At 38.9% G+C, this 17,443-nt stretch overlaps 1 protein-coding gene across 2 annotated transcripts; it reads left to right on the forward strand.

Annotated features, from left to right (window-relative positions):
* Positions 1-23: 23 nt before the first annotated feature.
* On the forward strand, positions 24-16,417 carry LOC145482146 (dynamin-like GTPase OPA1, mitochondrial). Of its 2 annotated transcripts, none has more exons than XM_081460751.1 (32): positions 24-162; positions 1,299-1,635; positions 2,273-2,387; positions 2,937-3,002; positions 3,385-3,470; positions 3,614-3,661; positions 4,104-4,211; positions 4,421-4,507; positions 4,912-4,988; positions 5,605-5,641; positions 5,830-5,910; positions 6,252-6,326; positions 6,832-6,903; positions 7,073-7,128; positions 7,381-7,424; positions 7,631-7,693; positions 8,246-8,313; positions 8,431-8,503; positions 8,742-8,814; positions 8,959-9,074; positions 9,325-9,389; positions 9,779-10,021; positions 10,313-10,357; positions 10,707-10,820; positions 11,385-11,493; positions 11,867-11,946; positions 12,057-12,110; positions 12,662-12,748; positions 12,978-13,088; positions 13,391-13,484; positions 14,006-14,116; positions 15,507-16,417. In XM_081460751.1, exons 1-32 carry the CDS (start codon positions 128-130, stop codon positions 15,569-15,571), a joined length of 2,895 nt encoding a protein of 964 aa, XP_081316877.1. In that variant the 5' UTR covers positions 24-127; the 3' UTR covers positions 15,572-16,417. The 2 variants fall into 2 exon arrangements, with proteins under 2 accessions (XP_081316877.1, XP_081316878.1); XM_081460752.1 differs by having other exon boundaries at positions 3,388-3,470.
* The last annotated feature ends 1,026 nt before the right edge of the window (positions 16,418-17,443 follow it).

Consider the following 17,443-nt stretch of genomic DNA (forward strand, 5'->3'; position numbering starts at 1 on the left):
TCGCTTTAACTTTTAAACATGGCGGCTGTGGTCGGAAGGTTAATATCTTGGAATTTCCAGCCTTCCCTCAGCTGATGCAATATGCTGATGTGTTCAAAATACCAGAATTGTTTTCTAGACTAACCAAATGCTCATGATGTTGAGAGCTGTAGGCGCTTTCAGGTCAGTGAATTAGAAAAATTCATCAAAGTTTGTGACTCACTCAAGTTCAATTTATGATTGTGATCTTTAGACCGTGATTTTAGCGGGGTTGGTCTACAGATGTTTATTATTGTTTGATCCAGGAGACGTACCAAATAGTAGGCTTTATCAATATGATAAACTTTTTTGCTCCATTGATAACGAAAACCAGTGAATGGGAAATAAAAGTTATAAAATGAGACACAATGGTATGAAAACAAGCTGATACATGTCACTTTATTTGCTTGGGCTTATATTACCAATATTGGGTTTGGTATTTTAGTAGAACTTTAATTCCTCTTTTGTGAATTCGCTGATAGAACGACAAATATGTATCACATCACTATAAAATAACAGTTTATTTGTAGATGATTTTAATACAATAATCATGTACTCTGAGGACAAATATTTCCTGTGTTGTATGTTTACAACAAATAAACAATGATTCCTTCAAAGATGTGACAGCTTGTTGGGCTATTAATCTCAAATGTAAATTTTCTGCTATAATTTGTACATAACAATTTGGAGTGCAAATCAAAACCAACAATTGTACAAATACGGTAAATCCTTGAATTAGCGCCCCCCCCCCCTCCTATCAGCCAAAATTTAAAATAAGCACCCCCTCCCCTCCCCCCATTTTGTGGACGAGTAATGAGACAACAAAGGATGTGTAGTTTTCATCGTGTAGTATCAGATTTGTACATTGTTTTAGTTTGTGAACATGTTAAGGTTGGAAAAAATAGATATATATTCTAGCGGTGCTGCAATTTAAAGTTTAGGATCAGCTTTTCATGTTGATAAACACTGATAACGTATGAAAAAAAATTAATGATCATGTCCAGCCACGATTTGGGAAAAATCAAGTAAGCGCCCCCCTCAATTAAGCACCCCCCTCAAATAAGCGCCCCATGTCTTCTCCTAAATTTGAAATAAGCACCCTGGGCGCTAATTCAAGGATTTACGGTGTACAATTTTATATTATATATCCTATTTACTTTGCCCACCTACATGTATGATTAAAATGTTAGACTTTTGTTCTAGAAAATGATCACATAAGATAAAGCACATCTGAGCTGAACATTCTTCTTGTCTGATCTAGATTTTTGTTTAACTTCCAGCCAACACTGTGAACAGTGTCTAAAAAGAAATGCTGCAGAAAAGGCCGGAAGATTTCTTTCCAGATCTAGACATGTCACACCTCAATTACCAGGATACAACATCAATCATCAGAAATGTTACATTCACACTTTACTTATTCTACGACAGAGAAATATTAGAACATTTATCAGGACTCCGCATGGAATGTTCCCTCACGTCACCAGGGTTCTTGTTAACAGGAGTATCAAGGGTGAACGAATGTTCACCACCCAAATTATTAGAGCTGTAATGCGAGTGGCTAGAGTTAGGTATATTCTTCTTGGTACTGCTGGTGCAGGAGGTATCGCAGCTAAAATGGTGAGTTAAGAGCAAGTTGACTTGTATCCTCTTATCCTGGCAAGGAATGGGGCAAGGAATTGAGAAAGTAGACCTTCAGCTGGTTTGTCCCTGCATAATGCGATATATGTGTGTATGACTATGGATGAAAAGATCCGAGCATGGCTGCAATTATTGTTGTGTCATGTTCGTAGACAAGGCACTTCACTCTTAAGGAACCCTTTCTCTAAGTCTAGGCAAGCTAACCCCCTAACAATTCCCCTCTAACCCCTCTCCCCACCTCCCCCCCTCACCCCTCATCCCTCCCTCTTCCCACATCTCACCCCTCACCCCTCACCCCTCACCCCTCACCCCTCACCCCTCACCCCTCACCCCTCACCCCTCACCCCTCACCCCTCACCCCTCACCCTCTCACCCCTCACCTCTCACCCCTTACCCCTCACCCCCTCACCCTTCATCCCCATTTTATAGCTCTTGTCCAGTCAAAAACATATTTCTTCATGTTTTTATCCTGGTGGTTGTGGTAAAGTAGTAAATGTCATTATACCCTGATAATCATTGTACATGTATATGCACACCTGTACACGTACATGTACATTAAACTTATACTGAGCATGATCACTGTGAGGTTTTGTTATTTCTTGTACTTTCCTCTCAGACTTATGATTCATGGAAGGACAAGTGGTTGAGATTTCAAGAATCTTTACCTGAATTTGGCTGGTTGAGGGAACTCAAAGACAGCTTGCCTGATTTGTCCAACACATTTGCAGGAGGTACCGTAAATATCTGTCAATTTATCTTCACGCTGTTAGCATAACCCAGTAGCTGACTCTTTGGAAATCCATGATCTAATTGGCTATATATAAACAGGCAATTGCTATGATGGGACAATAGAAGGCTTTCAGAGCAAATGCATGGTTTTTTGTGCATATAAAAGTCCAAAACAATTTGAAAGTACTGGTGAAATAAAACTGATGATGAAATTTTACCTGCATTGGCACAATTTCTCTGAACTTTTAAATTAATTTCCTTGAGTTCCTATGGGTAATTGTTTTTGGTGTTATTTCAGGTAGATATTTATATCTTGAACTCTTAGAAAGTGCAAAAAGGACTGTAATATACTCAACATTACTCTGGTTACTCTGGTACGGGAGTTTTGTCCACTTAAAACAGAAATTGCTCAATTTCTTATTGGATTTCATCTCAAGGATTTTACATATAATTACATAAATATGCTCTTTTATTTTATTTTATTTTATTTTATTCTATTCTATTCTATTCTATTTTTATTTTTTATTTTGATTTATTTTGCTAAACTTTAGGCTCAGAAGCCACTCACAGCCTTGTTGACAGTTTCAAAGATTTTGTGGATGAGTTTTGGTCTTCAGGTATTGTAGCTGTGATGTGATCTACAATACCTTGCATCTGAAACTTCACAGACTGTTGTTGTGTGGCTTCAAACAATTTGCTATATATGGGATCATTTCCGTAATAGGATTTATCAACCTGAGAGTAAATTTGCCATAAAACCGTGGATTACAACTGACTTTGAATTTCCACAAAATTTTGTTCCTTTCGAAGCTGCATTTAATAATTTGTTTTCAAGTAATTACAAGACCTGTAGTAACTGGTCTAGAGAACTTACACCTGTAAAGATGACTTCAAACAACTTATCACTTTTTTCCATTGCCCAGTTGGTCAGAAACTAGTTTGGGCATGTAATTGTCACATCCTCCTCGTGGTAACAACCTTTGTGCTCTTTTGCGTCAGAAGTCAGCCCTCCTGTAGTGTCTGCTGCTATCAGACAGGAAAGTGGTGAGAAGGCATCAGTCCCTAAGAAAACAGCCATGGAAAAGGTGACTGTTTACCTTTGTCACTTATTCAGTTTATTCATCCCTTATACCTGGGCCAGTCTCATAATTAGAGTACGTGTATTAGAATGTGGATTGAGAGCGAGGAAACCTGTGATGCTTCAATTGATGATATGTATTGTCTTTAGATGCAAGAGAGGCTGGAGAAGTCTCAAGAAGAACTGCTTGAGATGCAAGTAAGATTCATTTGCTTTTACATGGACCACATGTAAATCTGCTGCCATCATGTGTTTATAAGGGACCTTTTTATTAATTTACCAATGTCACACTTTTCTGATTTTTTCATTCACTGGGGCTTTTCCCCTGGCATACGTTTCTTTGTAAAAATTGGCAACTTTGAGGTTCCATATTTTCACAAACTTGCTACGGATTGTTATTAAACTTTGTATGTTTTCTAAATGCGTGAATGCATGTTTTCTAAATGCATGATAAATTGAACTTAACAGGTAGTTTTTTGTTAAAATGAAAAATCCCCAAAACAGTTATTGTTTGTATTGCATGGCATCTGTAAAAAGGTCCATTATAAGTTGTTCCTTCTCATCAACTGCTTGGCTGAATTATACTTTTATAAATACTCTTACTATCAGTTTCACCTGTACTTTTTTGGTCTTCTTGCAGCAACGATACCAACGAGAAATAGACAAGCTTGAACGTGACAACCGAGAGTTGAGAAAGCAAGTCATTATTCTTAAGGGTGACAGCATGCCGACCCCAAGAAAGATTAAGGTGACTGGAAATGTTTACTTCAAAATCACAGCTAACCTACAAAAATGCACAAATCACTCTATTTTGTGAGTCACAGATTATCCTGCAAAGTACTTACACGTAATTATAAGTTTCATTATTGTTCTTGTACGTGTGTAGCTAAATAAATGCAAAACATTCTTGACTAATGAGTTGTGATGTGACTTTTTATGTTGATCATTCTTTCTCAGAAATCTTTGATTGACATGTATTCTGATGTTCTGGATCTCCTGTCAGAATACGATGTGAGCTACAACACAACTGATCATCTACCACGGGTATGTTGCTCCTTATAATTACATTGTTTCCAACTTGCTAATGACTCCACTGAATCTCTTTTTTCTGTTGTTCTTTTATTTACACACTCCTGTTGACCAGAAGTTGCAACCTTACAGGTTGGGTATCGGCAGTACATTGATACCTCTGCACAATATGTGCCCGTCTTAAAGCTAAGCCTATAGAAAACAGTGAACACTGCAACAGGATTTCTTGTAAAATGATATGCCTGGTCATGGATAGAAGGCACAAATATCTGGCTTCAAGCTCTAAACTGATTTTACAGTCTTGTTCTGATCAATTTACATACAGCTGTAGAGACCTGTTAGTCACTGTTCACTGGCTTATGTAGTCTTCCTGTTTTTTAGTATGTTCCCTCTCATTGTAGTATTTGCCTGATTTGTAGGTTGTAGTAGTTGGTGATCAAAGTGCTGGCAAAACAAGTGTGCTGGAGATGATTGCACAAGCCAGAATTTTTCCCAGGTTAGTGGGCCCAATTACCTGTTAATGCCAAGGAATTAACTTCCTCCGCTCTTTTTCCTTCAAACCACCTATAAACTATCTGTCTCAATGTTAAGGCTTTGCAGTCCACTGTACCCCAGCAACGACGACACTTGTAGCCTTCCCACTTGGCTATCAGAGATAAACAGTCAAAAACAATTGCCACACAAATGTTGGAAAACAGGACTCCTACGATTTGCACCTGGTTGGGGGGGGGGGGGGTGGAATCCCATATATAGAGGACAGGGGTGATCATTGTACCTTTTAGGGTGTTGAGCCTCAAAAGGTCCCCAGCAGGAGCTATTGCAGCACCTTTTTAAATAGGGTATCAGGCCAAAAGAAATATAACAGGAGATAATGTGTTGTTTTAGACTGTTCAAGCAGTACCTCTTAGGGGTGAAAAACATTTCAAGCCATGCCTACAAAACAGGATCATGGTACCTCTGAGGGGTTCTTTTCAAAATTTCCGATGAGCACTCCTGTCCTTTTTAAATGGGAGTTCCTCCCAGGGATTTGCACTGCTCCTTAAAATTTTAAACCTAGATGTTTCAAGACTTCTTCACACTGCATGACGTTTCAATTTTGAATTGTGTTTCAGAGGTTCTGGACAGATGATGACAAGGGCCCCAGTCATGGTGAGAAGTGCTAGTTAGATGACTGCTACTTAATAATGAAAACATTATGTATTGAGAATACACAGGTCCACTCTAATTAATGTTTCTATTGTGATCAAGGAACTACTGGTAGACACTCAGATATTTCTGATAGAACACCTGTCTGCCGTCCAATTCTTATTGAATTATTTTTATTTTATTTTTGTCAGGTGACGTTGAGTGAAGGGCCAAACCACATGGCACAGTTCAAGGGAAGTAATCATCAGTACGACCTTACACAAGAAGATGAGGTTTGTATTAATATGTACACTGTAGCTTGAAATAGAAAGCTTTCACTCACAAGACTGTTCAATTCTTCTCTGAGCAGCATGGTGTGGAAAAGGAATTTTCATTCGTAGGATGTTCTTTTTCCAAATTGATGTTGAGTTGCATTCTGTGTCATGACATTAATAAGAGAGTTCTCAAACATTTTCCAAGAAATGGAAATGTTCAGGTTTGGGCCACTTAAGTCACTTGATTTTAATAAACGTCAGTAATATTTTTCATTTCTCTGCACTCATGCTATGTACATGTAGATGGCAAGAGATTGTTAATTTTAATGAATGAGGGTATTTTTTTGTTGAATTTACAGCTTAAAGGTCTGAGACAAGAGATTGAAATTCGTATGAAGAACAGTGTGAAACATGGACAAACAGTTAGCCCTGAGGTAATAAGTGTTCACGTACTTGTATGTCTACTACATTGTTTGCTGATGTATCATGTGGATGTATGTAGCAACGACTTAAGGACATGTCCAGGCAGGGGTTTAACTGTCACCTCCATTGGAAAGAACACAACACAAGATGAACAACCAGAGATACATCCTGTGAACACTGCGTTCCAAGCCTGATAATCTGACCATTAGGTCACCATATTTGAGTCTCACAAATACAGTCAAACCTCCTTTAAAGGGAAGCCTGAAGGACAAGGAAGGTGTCCAGACAGTGCAGTCAGCGGAGTGGCTGATTACGGGAGATTAAAAATGTCGAATTTTTAGCTGGACTAGGACTATGAACTGTCTAACTGGAAGTGTTCATCGGCAGAAGTTTGATTGTACAATGTATCATATGACTAGTACCATTTGCAGCTATCCTTGTTGTATTAAATTGCTCTTGACAACCTTTTTTCTTTTTAATGGCTTTAATGTATTTTATTTGCTGTTTCATTCTCAGGTGATATCTCTAAGTGTCAAAGGCCCAGGACTTCATCGAATGGTATTGGTCGACCTTCCAGGAATTATTGGGGTATGTTGGACATTCTGTGGTTAATTACTAGGTATTCCTTAGCTGATGATTTTCTTTATTCTCATCACCTCTCCACTTAATAATGTATTGAATTGGTAATGAGAAAGTACAGGTTGATCACTGTTGGAAATTTAGGAGTTATTTGAACAAATCTTGTTTCATTTTACAGACGATTACAACTGGAATGGCAGAAAACACCAAAGATGACATTGTTGAAATGAGCAGGTGACTACTGAGTGTTCTCAACAAAAATATAATAATTAAGACACAAAATGAAGTTTGAAAAACATTAATATTTTACTGTTGCTGTGCAATACTGCCCACCACGTAAGCAAACTGCAAAACTAGTTTGTACATGTAGTTTCTGTCCTGAAGCGTAACTCCATTTGGACTTTGGGCCAAGATACTACCAGGAAGTAAAAATAGTATCTGTTTAGTCAAGAGTGAAGACCAAATGTAGTTTGAAATTTCTTTTAGGAAATACATGCAGAATCCAAATGCGATCATCTTATGTATTCAAGGTGAGAGTGAAATTAAGTTTAATGTCTAATTTGTCTTTGTGTTTTAGTTTTTTAAATAATCGAGGTCAACACCTACATGTAGTTAAGCACTCATTCATTTGTTTATTTACCTTATTTTCTGTCCATTGTCCCATTTTCTGCTTTTAAAAAACTAAATGTAATGCTTTGAATAAGTGACAAGCATGACTATTTAAATTGTTGCACAGATGGCTCCATTGATGCTGAGAGAAGCAATGTCACTGATTTAGTGAGCAGTATGGACCCAGCAGGTTTGTATGACTCAAAACTAATTTGACTCAGAGAATCTTGTGTTAAAACATTTTATAGTCAAGCGATCTTGTGGAATTGATTAGTATTTTGAGTGCCAAGCACAAACAAGCGGACTTAGGTAGTTACGCAAAAATGAACTGAGGAACATTTCTCCTCGTCAGCCACCTCTCCTGTCTTTCACAGAGAATGTAGCATTGTGTTGCAAACAGGACCAGACCTGGACTAGATTAGTGGTGTTACATGTTTCTTATTTTGTGCATTTCTTGCATTAGTTATACTGTTTGTAAGTGAATGTACGAAAGATCATGTATTTGAACTGTGGAAAAAGATGTGAAGACATCAATGACCATTGGAGTTATATACTCAACTTTTACACCGTAAGTTTTAGCAATTAGAAGCTGCTGTGAAATTAAAGCCTGAAAAAAATTCAGGCTTGAACGGGATTCGAACCTATGACCTTTGCGATACCGGTGCGGTGCTCTACCAACTTAGCTATCAAAGCCAACTGGGAACTGATCACACTGTGACTTATGCTATTTATTGGTTTTCAGGAAAGAGGACTATTTTTGTGCTAACTAAAGTTGACTTAGCGGAACAAAATGATGCAAACCCAAGCCGGGTATGATTGCTTTTCAATTCTTCATTTCATCTTGAGAAATCTCTGTATAGTTAGTTTTATTTAACATCACTCCATCATTTTACTGTGTGTAAATATGACATGGTATTTCACCTTCAGATCAAGCAAATACTAGAAGGCAAGCTGTTCCCGATGAAAGCTTTGGGATACTTTGCTGTGGTGACTGGAACAGGCAAGTCAACTTGACAGTTTTATTTTAACAGTCTCCAAGTGGGTGGGTCTGTTAGTGCTATTGTTCTTCACTCTGTTGTTCTGTCGGTCAGGGTGCAACTGAAGTTGAGTATGTAGTTAGATAGAAATTTTCCTTTTCTCTGAAGCGTGCTTTCTTCCATCAGATTATTATTTTTTTACGTTACTTTCAAATGACTAATATTTTACTCTAATGCACTCTGTGTCCTTTACATTATAAGGTAATACCAGTGAAGGTATTGATACCATCCGTGGCTACGAGGAAGAATTTTTCAGAAACTCAAGACTTTTTAAGTAAGTACAATGTAGTACATTTAGATTCCAGGTTTCAGAAAAATCGCCAAAGAATTAAAATTAATTGTGTATCAACCAGTGACAATCCCCACTGCTGAATTGTCGTATAACTTACGACGATTTCTTTGAATGTTTACCTCCAAGGTCTGGAGTTTTCAAAGCCAGTCAGATGACCACACAGAACCTGAGTTTCGCTGTGTCACACTGCTTCTGGAAAATGGTTCGTGAGTCGATTGAGCAGCAGGCAGACTCCTACAAAGGTATGGGAAAATGGATCATAGAATCTATATGCCGAGTTTTAACTGGGAGTATGTATGGAGCGACAAAGGGTTGTGATCTTAAAGGGGACTAATTAATTAATTAATTAATGCTGTTTTATTCGAGTGATTTTCAGATAGCGTTTTTAAGAAATGAAAATCCAGGAAGTACGGGTCGTGAGGGTCGCTCAATTGGTCAGTCACCTGCGCAATAAGATTCAGTAGTAATGATGCAGTTATTAATTTATTTCAGCAAGGCGGTTCAATCTGGAAACGGAATGGAAAAACTTTTTTCCAAAACTGAGAGAGTTGGACAGGGTAGGTTATTACATAGAATGAGTTAAACTCATTTTTTTGTTGCCCTCCATTTAATCATGGTTTGGTGAGACTGAATCGTACAGGGGCACAGTGATGTCATTGGGTTTGAATGCAAACTTTATGTGGTTCATGCTGTCTGCCATGTTAAATACTATAGAAAGCGAAATTGTTTGCGGGACCAAAAGCTTCTTAGTACGGGGAGACGAGGGCGACGGGGGGGGGGGGGCGGGGGGGGAAGGGGGAGGGGACCAGGAAGGCGTACTTGGAACAGCTCATTTACTCGACTTTCTCATTTGCTTTTTGAGAAATCTAGGCAAGATTTTTGAAAGGCGTTGTTAGTTTTGTTGTTAGTTTTCCAAATTTTCTTTTCACCGTGTGTTCTCTTGCAGAATGAGCTCTTTGACAAGGCTCGTAATGAAATCCTGGATGAAGTCCTCACACTGAGCGAGATAACCCCTCAAATGTGGGAAGACATCATTACTAAACACCTGTGGTCAGCGGTAGCCCCGCACTTCATAGAAGCCATCTACCTTCCTGCTGCTCAGGCAGATAATCCCAGCAATTTTAACACTTCTGTGGACATTAAGCTCAAGCAATGGGCGGAAAGAACTCTACCTGATATTTCTGTCAAGGTATGACTAATTTGTTGAATATAAATTTACAGTGTGATTACTCGAACCGGGCCACTTAGAAGAAAACTAACCAATCAAAACCAAGGGCAATGGACTGGTAGCTTCTCGTGACGGCAAGTGACGGTCTGTTTGACATGAGAACATAAACCAGACAGATTGCTATCCTAATTGCTATCCTAACCCTGTGATTGGTTAACTCTTTTCCAAGTGGCCTGGTTCGAGTAGTGGCACTGTAATTTACCGTATTTTCATTCTCCGAGATTAATGTGAAACTTTGATTATTTCACCCAGGTTGGCTGGCAAACACTGTTTGAGGAATTCTCTAAAGCGATGCAAGTAAGTTCTTGCTTTAGTCCTTTGTTTTTCTTTTACGGGATTATTTTCGGTGGTTCACGGTAGCTAACGGGCATTCAGTACAATCTAGCTTATCCATTTATCACTTTATATAAACCCGTTTGCCATCCTTCTGTTATGTTACTGAGCTGTAAATATCCTCAGTTTTAAGGATACCTCAACGATTAGTATAGTTTTACTGACTTTTCCTGCACCTTACCGATGGGCTTTCTACCGTCTTAAACGTATCATCAACGAAACTAGTCAGTGTTGCTTTTGAAAAGTTCCCAAGAATAAGCCAAGTTTACTTCTGTAATGTTGTATGACGATGGAAATTGTTGTTTACGTGTAGGAACAGAAGAACGATAAAGATGGCCACAGCCATTTGTTCGAAGAACTCAAATCCGAGCTGTCTGACGAGTGTAAACGAAGTCACGTTTGGCAGTCAAAAGCCATTGACAGCCTGGTAAGTCATATATCACACACGAAAGACAGTGTTTGACCACATTTCCAAACACCGAGAAGAGAGTGGAAAATACGACGCGCAGCGGAGTATTTTTGACGAACTTTGAGGTGTTTGGAAATGTGGTCAAACACTGTCTTGAGTGTTTGATATCTTCTCAATCGAAACTAAAACTAAGGGGAAAACGGAGAAATAACATCGTAAAAATCTATGCTAATTAAGATCAGATATCCAAACACCGTCACGGTCATGATTTCCTTTGTTTAAACTTGATGAATTTGGGGAGGAAAAAGTATGTTTTGACCCAAAATCAGCCTTGAACATGTTTCTTTTTTACTCATACTGAAATGCCTTGGGTGATTGATTTTGACATCTTTAGATTGGTTTCCCAACCTTCTCAGCCAATCGCACGTGCAAGTTATCGTCACGTGACAACTTTCACGCCTTTACTCCCAGTCTAACTTGATTTTTGCTTTGTCAAGAAATAAGAAAAGGAAACACCGAAAGGTGTCTATTGGAAACTCTTTGGCAGAGTAATATGTTACTGCTCTGTTTTCTACTTCTCAGAGAGTAATTCAACTGACTGCACTTGAAGACTGGTCCGTGAGCGAAAAACAGCAGTGGGACTCAGCTGTGAAATTTATGGAGAGCACCTTACAAGATGAATTAGACAAAGGTATTCAGAGAAAATTCATGCTTCGTTATTGTCTGACCAAGAGTGGTTGGAAACAGTCAGGTGTTTGCTTTGCTTTTGAATTACTGAGCTCTGTTATTGGCTCAAAAAAGATCGTGCAACATATAACCAATCACAGCAAACTTGCTTTTTTCGACCAATCAGTAGCTAAGCTTTTCCTTAATCTTCGATTGTATGCTTTCCCTTTGCTTTGCCGCGCTTTGTCCTGGTTACATGTCTTCCCGCGCTTGGTCCTGGTTACGTGTTTTCCCGCGCTTAGTTTCTTTTTGCGAATTGTGATTTGTTCAATGCTTTATTTCATGTGCTGCCGACAGTCATGGAAAAATGTTTTATCACGAGTTTTTCACTATTTCAGCCTCCAAGAAAATGTACGATTTACTTGGACCCGGGGCGACGGAAAGGTGGTTTTACTGGAGATCCAGAAGTAAAGAGCAGGTAAGTCAATCCCAGATAATCGGGAAAACATTCGTTTCCGCATAAACATTTTTTTAGCTCTTTTAGCAAGACCCTAACATGTTCGGCTTCATTGTTTTCCTGTTCTTAAGCAATGTCGGTCCTATATCAAAGACGAACTTCAGCGATTGCTTCAAGCAAACGAGGTGAGGTGACCTCTGTTAAAGAGAATAAAGAAGTTTGCGTTTCAGGATCAGGGGCCTGTTTCTCGAAAGTCCCGGAAACTTTTCGGGTCCGCAAAGCCATTTTTAGTTAATCTGTATCTCAAAACAGAAAGGTGTATACGCCTGGAACTTCTTGTATGAAGGAAACATCTGTTCATATTAAGAATATGTGAATAAAACAGCTCTCTAATAATAGGGTTTGAGATTCTGCTACGACTTTCCGGGTGCGAAAACTTTTCGGAACCTTCGAGAAACGGGCCCCAGGTTTCGTTTCTCTACCTTCATGAATTTCTAGTTTCATTGAAGTCTATGGGAGAAAATCTGGTATCTGGCCGTTAGAATTAAAAGCTACTGAACAGTCCTGTACCACGTTGTTTTGCGAAATTTCAGATTTTCTGGATGTCTTGGATTGAGTTGTTGGGAGGGGTGATGCGGGGGATGTGGGAAGGGGTGGCGATCCACTCCGCATTGATACCCAACGTTAAATTGCAAAGATGTTTCTAACAATGTTTTTGGGGTTTTTTTGTACACAGCGTCACGGACCGATACTCGCAGACGATGAGCTAACGACTGTTAGAAAAAATCTAGAAACCATCAGCGTGGACGTGTCCAGTGATCTGGTTAGTAGCTTGGTTTAAAATGTGACCCTTTCTTGTCGTAAGATTGAAAAACTAATGCTCTTTAAGGCCTGACGTGCATTGTGTTTAATGACAGTTCTGAGAAGTTAACGTTTCATCGGGGAAACATCTAGTGGATGAGTTTTGTTATTCTCGTTGCGTGTCTCCTCAATAGAGCATATGGATGTTGTAAATAGCGAATAATCTTTCGTCTACCTTTTTTTTAATTCAGGTAAATGAAACTTGGAATCAGTTGTATCGGGAGCATTTTCTGAAGCAATCCTTGGGCAACGTGCAGGAGTGCAGAAATGCTTTTTATAGAAGAGATCTGGTCAAAAACGAGGTAACAGGTGCCCGCTGTTTTGATCCAAGTGATATTTCGTACCCGGTTTTCTTCCCCGTTGCGGTCGTCGAGTAATGAATAAAGTGAATCCAAAGAGTAAATGATATTAAGAAGGAATCCACTAAAAGTTCGAGTATCAGGCGGACAAAAACTTTGTTCCGAAGTTATTAACATTGTATTACAAACTTTGTATTACAATGTAGACTTGTTATGACTAATATGTCATTCGTGTGTGGGGGAGGGGGGTGTTCTTTATTACCATGTGAAACACTGGAAAAGGCCCGTTTTTCATTTCTTTTCAGCTGGGTTGTAATGACGTAGTTCTCTTCTGGCGAATTCAGAAGATGTTGCAGACAACGAGTAACGCCATCAGACAACAAGTCATGAATCATGAAGGTAAAGCCATTTTCATGATCCACACTCGAGTCATTTCATCGCGCACCTGAGAGCGCTCCAAAAGAAGTAAAGTTTAGGCTTAGAAATGGAATAAAATCCAGCCGTGGAGCTTGATAGGTTTGGAAATAGAGTGACTTCTTGAGAGTTTGCGTGACTCTCTGGCGTGACTCTTTCCAGGCTTGTTAGGAGCATGAGTCACACAGTGCATAACCGACACCACATTTTGAAAGGACTGAAAGGGAGGGGGGAAAGCCTCTGAGATGAAAGCAAAGAAAGACAATTAAGTCGAAATAACAAGTTTAGCCGAAACAACAAGTTTTGCCTGTCCCTGGAAGGCCACGCTTCGTGAGGAGGGAAATATTTCGACTGCGGCTGGCAAATGAAGACTCTTCATGTGTTCCCCAACGAGTCCCCGTAAATGGCATCTGTTTTCGTTTACATCTTTCAGTTAACTACTGTACGTTCTGTAACAAATGACTGGATTTGTTATCTTCACTTAACATGTCTTTAACTTGTCGTAGCTCGCCGACTAGAAAAAGAAGTAAAACAAGTTCTAGATGAGATTAGTTACGACCAAACAGCCAAAGAGAGGCTTATCCGCGGAAGACAAGTTGACCTTGCCGAAGAATTAAGTAAGTTAACTGATGTCCCGTAGCGTGACCTATCGAACATTATTTTATGTTGTACCTAATCTAGTGTAAACCTCAATCTACTTTAACAGGCTGTATAAGACTGAAGAAATCGTGTTCCGTAAAACTTTATTTTATTTTGGTAGCCTCCACAATTTTATTGTGCGATTTGTACATTTGCACGGTCTCATGTTGCGTGGCTTCATTTCTTTGTTTGGTTACGATTGACTTTACAAAATGTAGAAAATTAAATTTTCCCAACATCGTGTATGACGCCATTTAGTAAATAGTAAATTATATTCGTTGACGATGAATGAATGCAGAACAGATCGATATTTCATTCAATCCCGAAGTGTAAAGCAATTAACACCAAAACAGAGAAAAATTAATTACAAAAATCTTCGCGTTTACGACCAGACGCAATGAAGCGCCACATTTGTCGTTTTCTAAACTTTTGTATTCTTTGCAGACATATTAACTCAATATAATTAATTTCAAGCCGTTAATGATCGGATAATATTGAACTTGTGCATGGACCAGACGGTGTTTAAATTCTTTTCCCCAGTGAAGTTCGACTTGTGGTTGCAGTTTGACATATGCCGTAGCTTTTTCAATTTTTAGACTGATATTTTCTGTCTTTTTCTTGGTTTTCCGTTTCTTACCCCATTTTTACGAGGCGGAGAAGTCCAAGTAGTCACGTGCCGATTACGTCGTACGTGTGGCTGCTGGCGTTTTGATTGGCTGAAACTTGCTAAACCAACAAAATTTTACAAAAAGTCGCCAAAGTTTTAATACTATTATTACGTAGTAAACATGCGCTTAGCCTGAAAATATCAGGGACCGCGAAGAGGGAGGGGTTGGTAGGGTTATAGCCCTACCACTTTTATTGCTGGGATTTATTTTCTGGGGCTCCAGATTGGCACGCAAACGCAAGATAAATGGCGAAACACTGACCTTTACGTTTGTTTGTATTGGCCAGATTTTTTAACTTTAAAATGGTCTCCGCGGTCCTTGAATATTGTGTTAAAAGTACTTTAATTGCAGTATACTTAAATCCATACCGCTCTCCGAGTGATTAAAGAGTATTTTTATATGTGGAAATCAGAAAGAATCCGAATTTGAGAGGATGAAAACAGGAAATCATATTTCTGAACATTAGTTGCCTGACACGTGTCCTTAATAAAGTAACCCATTACAAGGTACACTTTGGTCAGCCAGGTTTGAAATTGGCGGGAAATTCATGAAAAATTCACCACCTGGAGGAAAACTTGTGGTTTGATCTATTCTCTGTATTAGAAGACCAAATATCGTATATTTAACATTTAGGCTACAAACCTTTGCCCAACGGGTATTTCTTTATTTAAGGCGAGTGTTTTTTTTACTTATTTTTCAGAACATGTGAGACACATACAAGAAAGTTTGGAACAGTTCATTGAGGCTTTGAACAGTGAGAAATAGCGTCACCGAGCGAAGGGGTGTGCAACTCGTTCACAAACACAAAAATAATGAAAATTCTCTAGTTGGTCGATGAGTTTAGAATGTCCTCCTTTCTCTTTCGACGATGATTCAGCAAACATTGACATCTGAAGACCAGCCGTGGTGAGCTTCCGTGTTCGAGGGACTTTTGAGGACAACGTGACTTTCATAATGGACTTCTAGATGACTTGTGACAAATTGGCCGTTTTTATGCTAGAAACGTTTAAGTTGGCTAAACACCTTTAACGTCTAAGACGTTAAAGGCGTCTCGTATAAAAATGAGACGCATTTAAGTGCACGGCCTGACAAAAAATATATCCTTTTATAAAAAAAAAAAGACTGGGCTCAATACTCGAAGGAGACTGAAAACAAGCAACTTTTAGCGCACCAATATACGAACAAATCTATACTAGCTGATAACATGGCAGGCAGTTAAGGGCGTCACGTTTTTATACTAGACAGGTTTAACGTCTCAAACGTTAAAGGCGACTGAGAAGAGCGTCGTTTAGACGCTCTTAAAAGAAGACGTTAAGCGTCTTCCTTATTTTCCGTTTTTATACAAGACGTGAAAGTCGTCTCGAGACAGCTTTAACGTCCGAGAAGACATTAACGTCCCTAGCATAAAAGCGGCCATTATTAGTCTAAGAGCAATTGATCGTTCATCTTGTGAAATATTAACCCTTGTGTATCTACGAATGTGTGCCTGGAGGGGGATTCACACCGCAGTAATCGCATGGCTTCCTTGGATGTAATCTAGAATAATTATATAAGATGCTTTTCACTCATTGTAAATTGAGCGTGCAATAAAGAGTTGTATGTACCAACATATATTCTCTGGTTGTGGTGAAACTTCATCGCACGTTTTTGTTATAAAGAAAGCAAAGGAAAAACCGCAATCCCGGGAGTTTTGCTGTTACGCGATTGAAAATCTTATGAAGGCCCAATATATTTAAGTATTCTGGAGAAACATGTTTCCAAGCTTGTTCTTTCATGATGTACATGGAGAGCGTACTTACGAAGAAAGAAATTTGAGCAGTCAAGGAAACTTCGCGCCCTGTCAGGAAAAACCAGTTTACCCTGTGAGGCGCGCGACACGGCATCACCCTCGTGTGAACTATCACTGAATGGTGAAACACGCTCATATCAGTCTGGTTTATTCTCTAATGAGATGTTAATTGTTTTCTGCGCGCTTTCATTGCACACTTCTTTGAAAAGTCAATCTTGTTTTATTGTGATCCTGGCAGCATTTGTAACAGATCGACATTATGACTTTGTAATGGTAAACTGTCTGTTAGAAAATTTCATATGGGCACCTGGAGATGTCAGATATCTTTGGAATAAAACACACCCTTTTCACGCGTAGTCCTTGGCGATTTTAACAAACTTCGCCCGTTTAACTGTTTGCCAGTGAGTTTTCTTTCGAATTTATCCTCCACCTAAGGAATTGCTCTTGTTTCTAAATTGGTACAAGTATAATTGCTTTTTTGTTCGCCCATAGTTTTTGTTTAAATTGGTTTCCACGCCCACAACATGCGCTAATCTACCTGAAAGACAGAGGTTTGACAGCTTTTATAACGGAAAAAAATAAAACATAGTTTATCCGATATCTGTCATTCAATAAAATCAAGGGTGGCGTTATTTTTAATTGAACTCTCATTCATTACAAAAAAATTGTCTTAGCTACATTTGTTCTGCACTTTGAAAAAAAGACGATCTCACGGGAAATTTTTGCACAATACTATTTTTCACGTGACAGATTTTTCTTTGTCGGCGAGAAACAGCTTACAGGACCTAGCGAAAAAAATGGGAAAAAATTTTTGTTTTCTTAACAACCCGAAAAAAGTAGACCCTTTC

The sequence above is a fragment of the Orbicella franksi genome, chromosome 3 (assembly GCF_964199315.1).
Source record: "Orbicella franksi chromosome 3, jaOrbFran1.1, whole genome shotgun sequence".
NCBI lineage: Eukaryota > Metazoa > Cnidaria > Anthozoa > Scleractinia > Merulinidae > Orbicella > Orbicella franksi.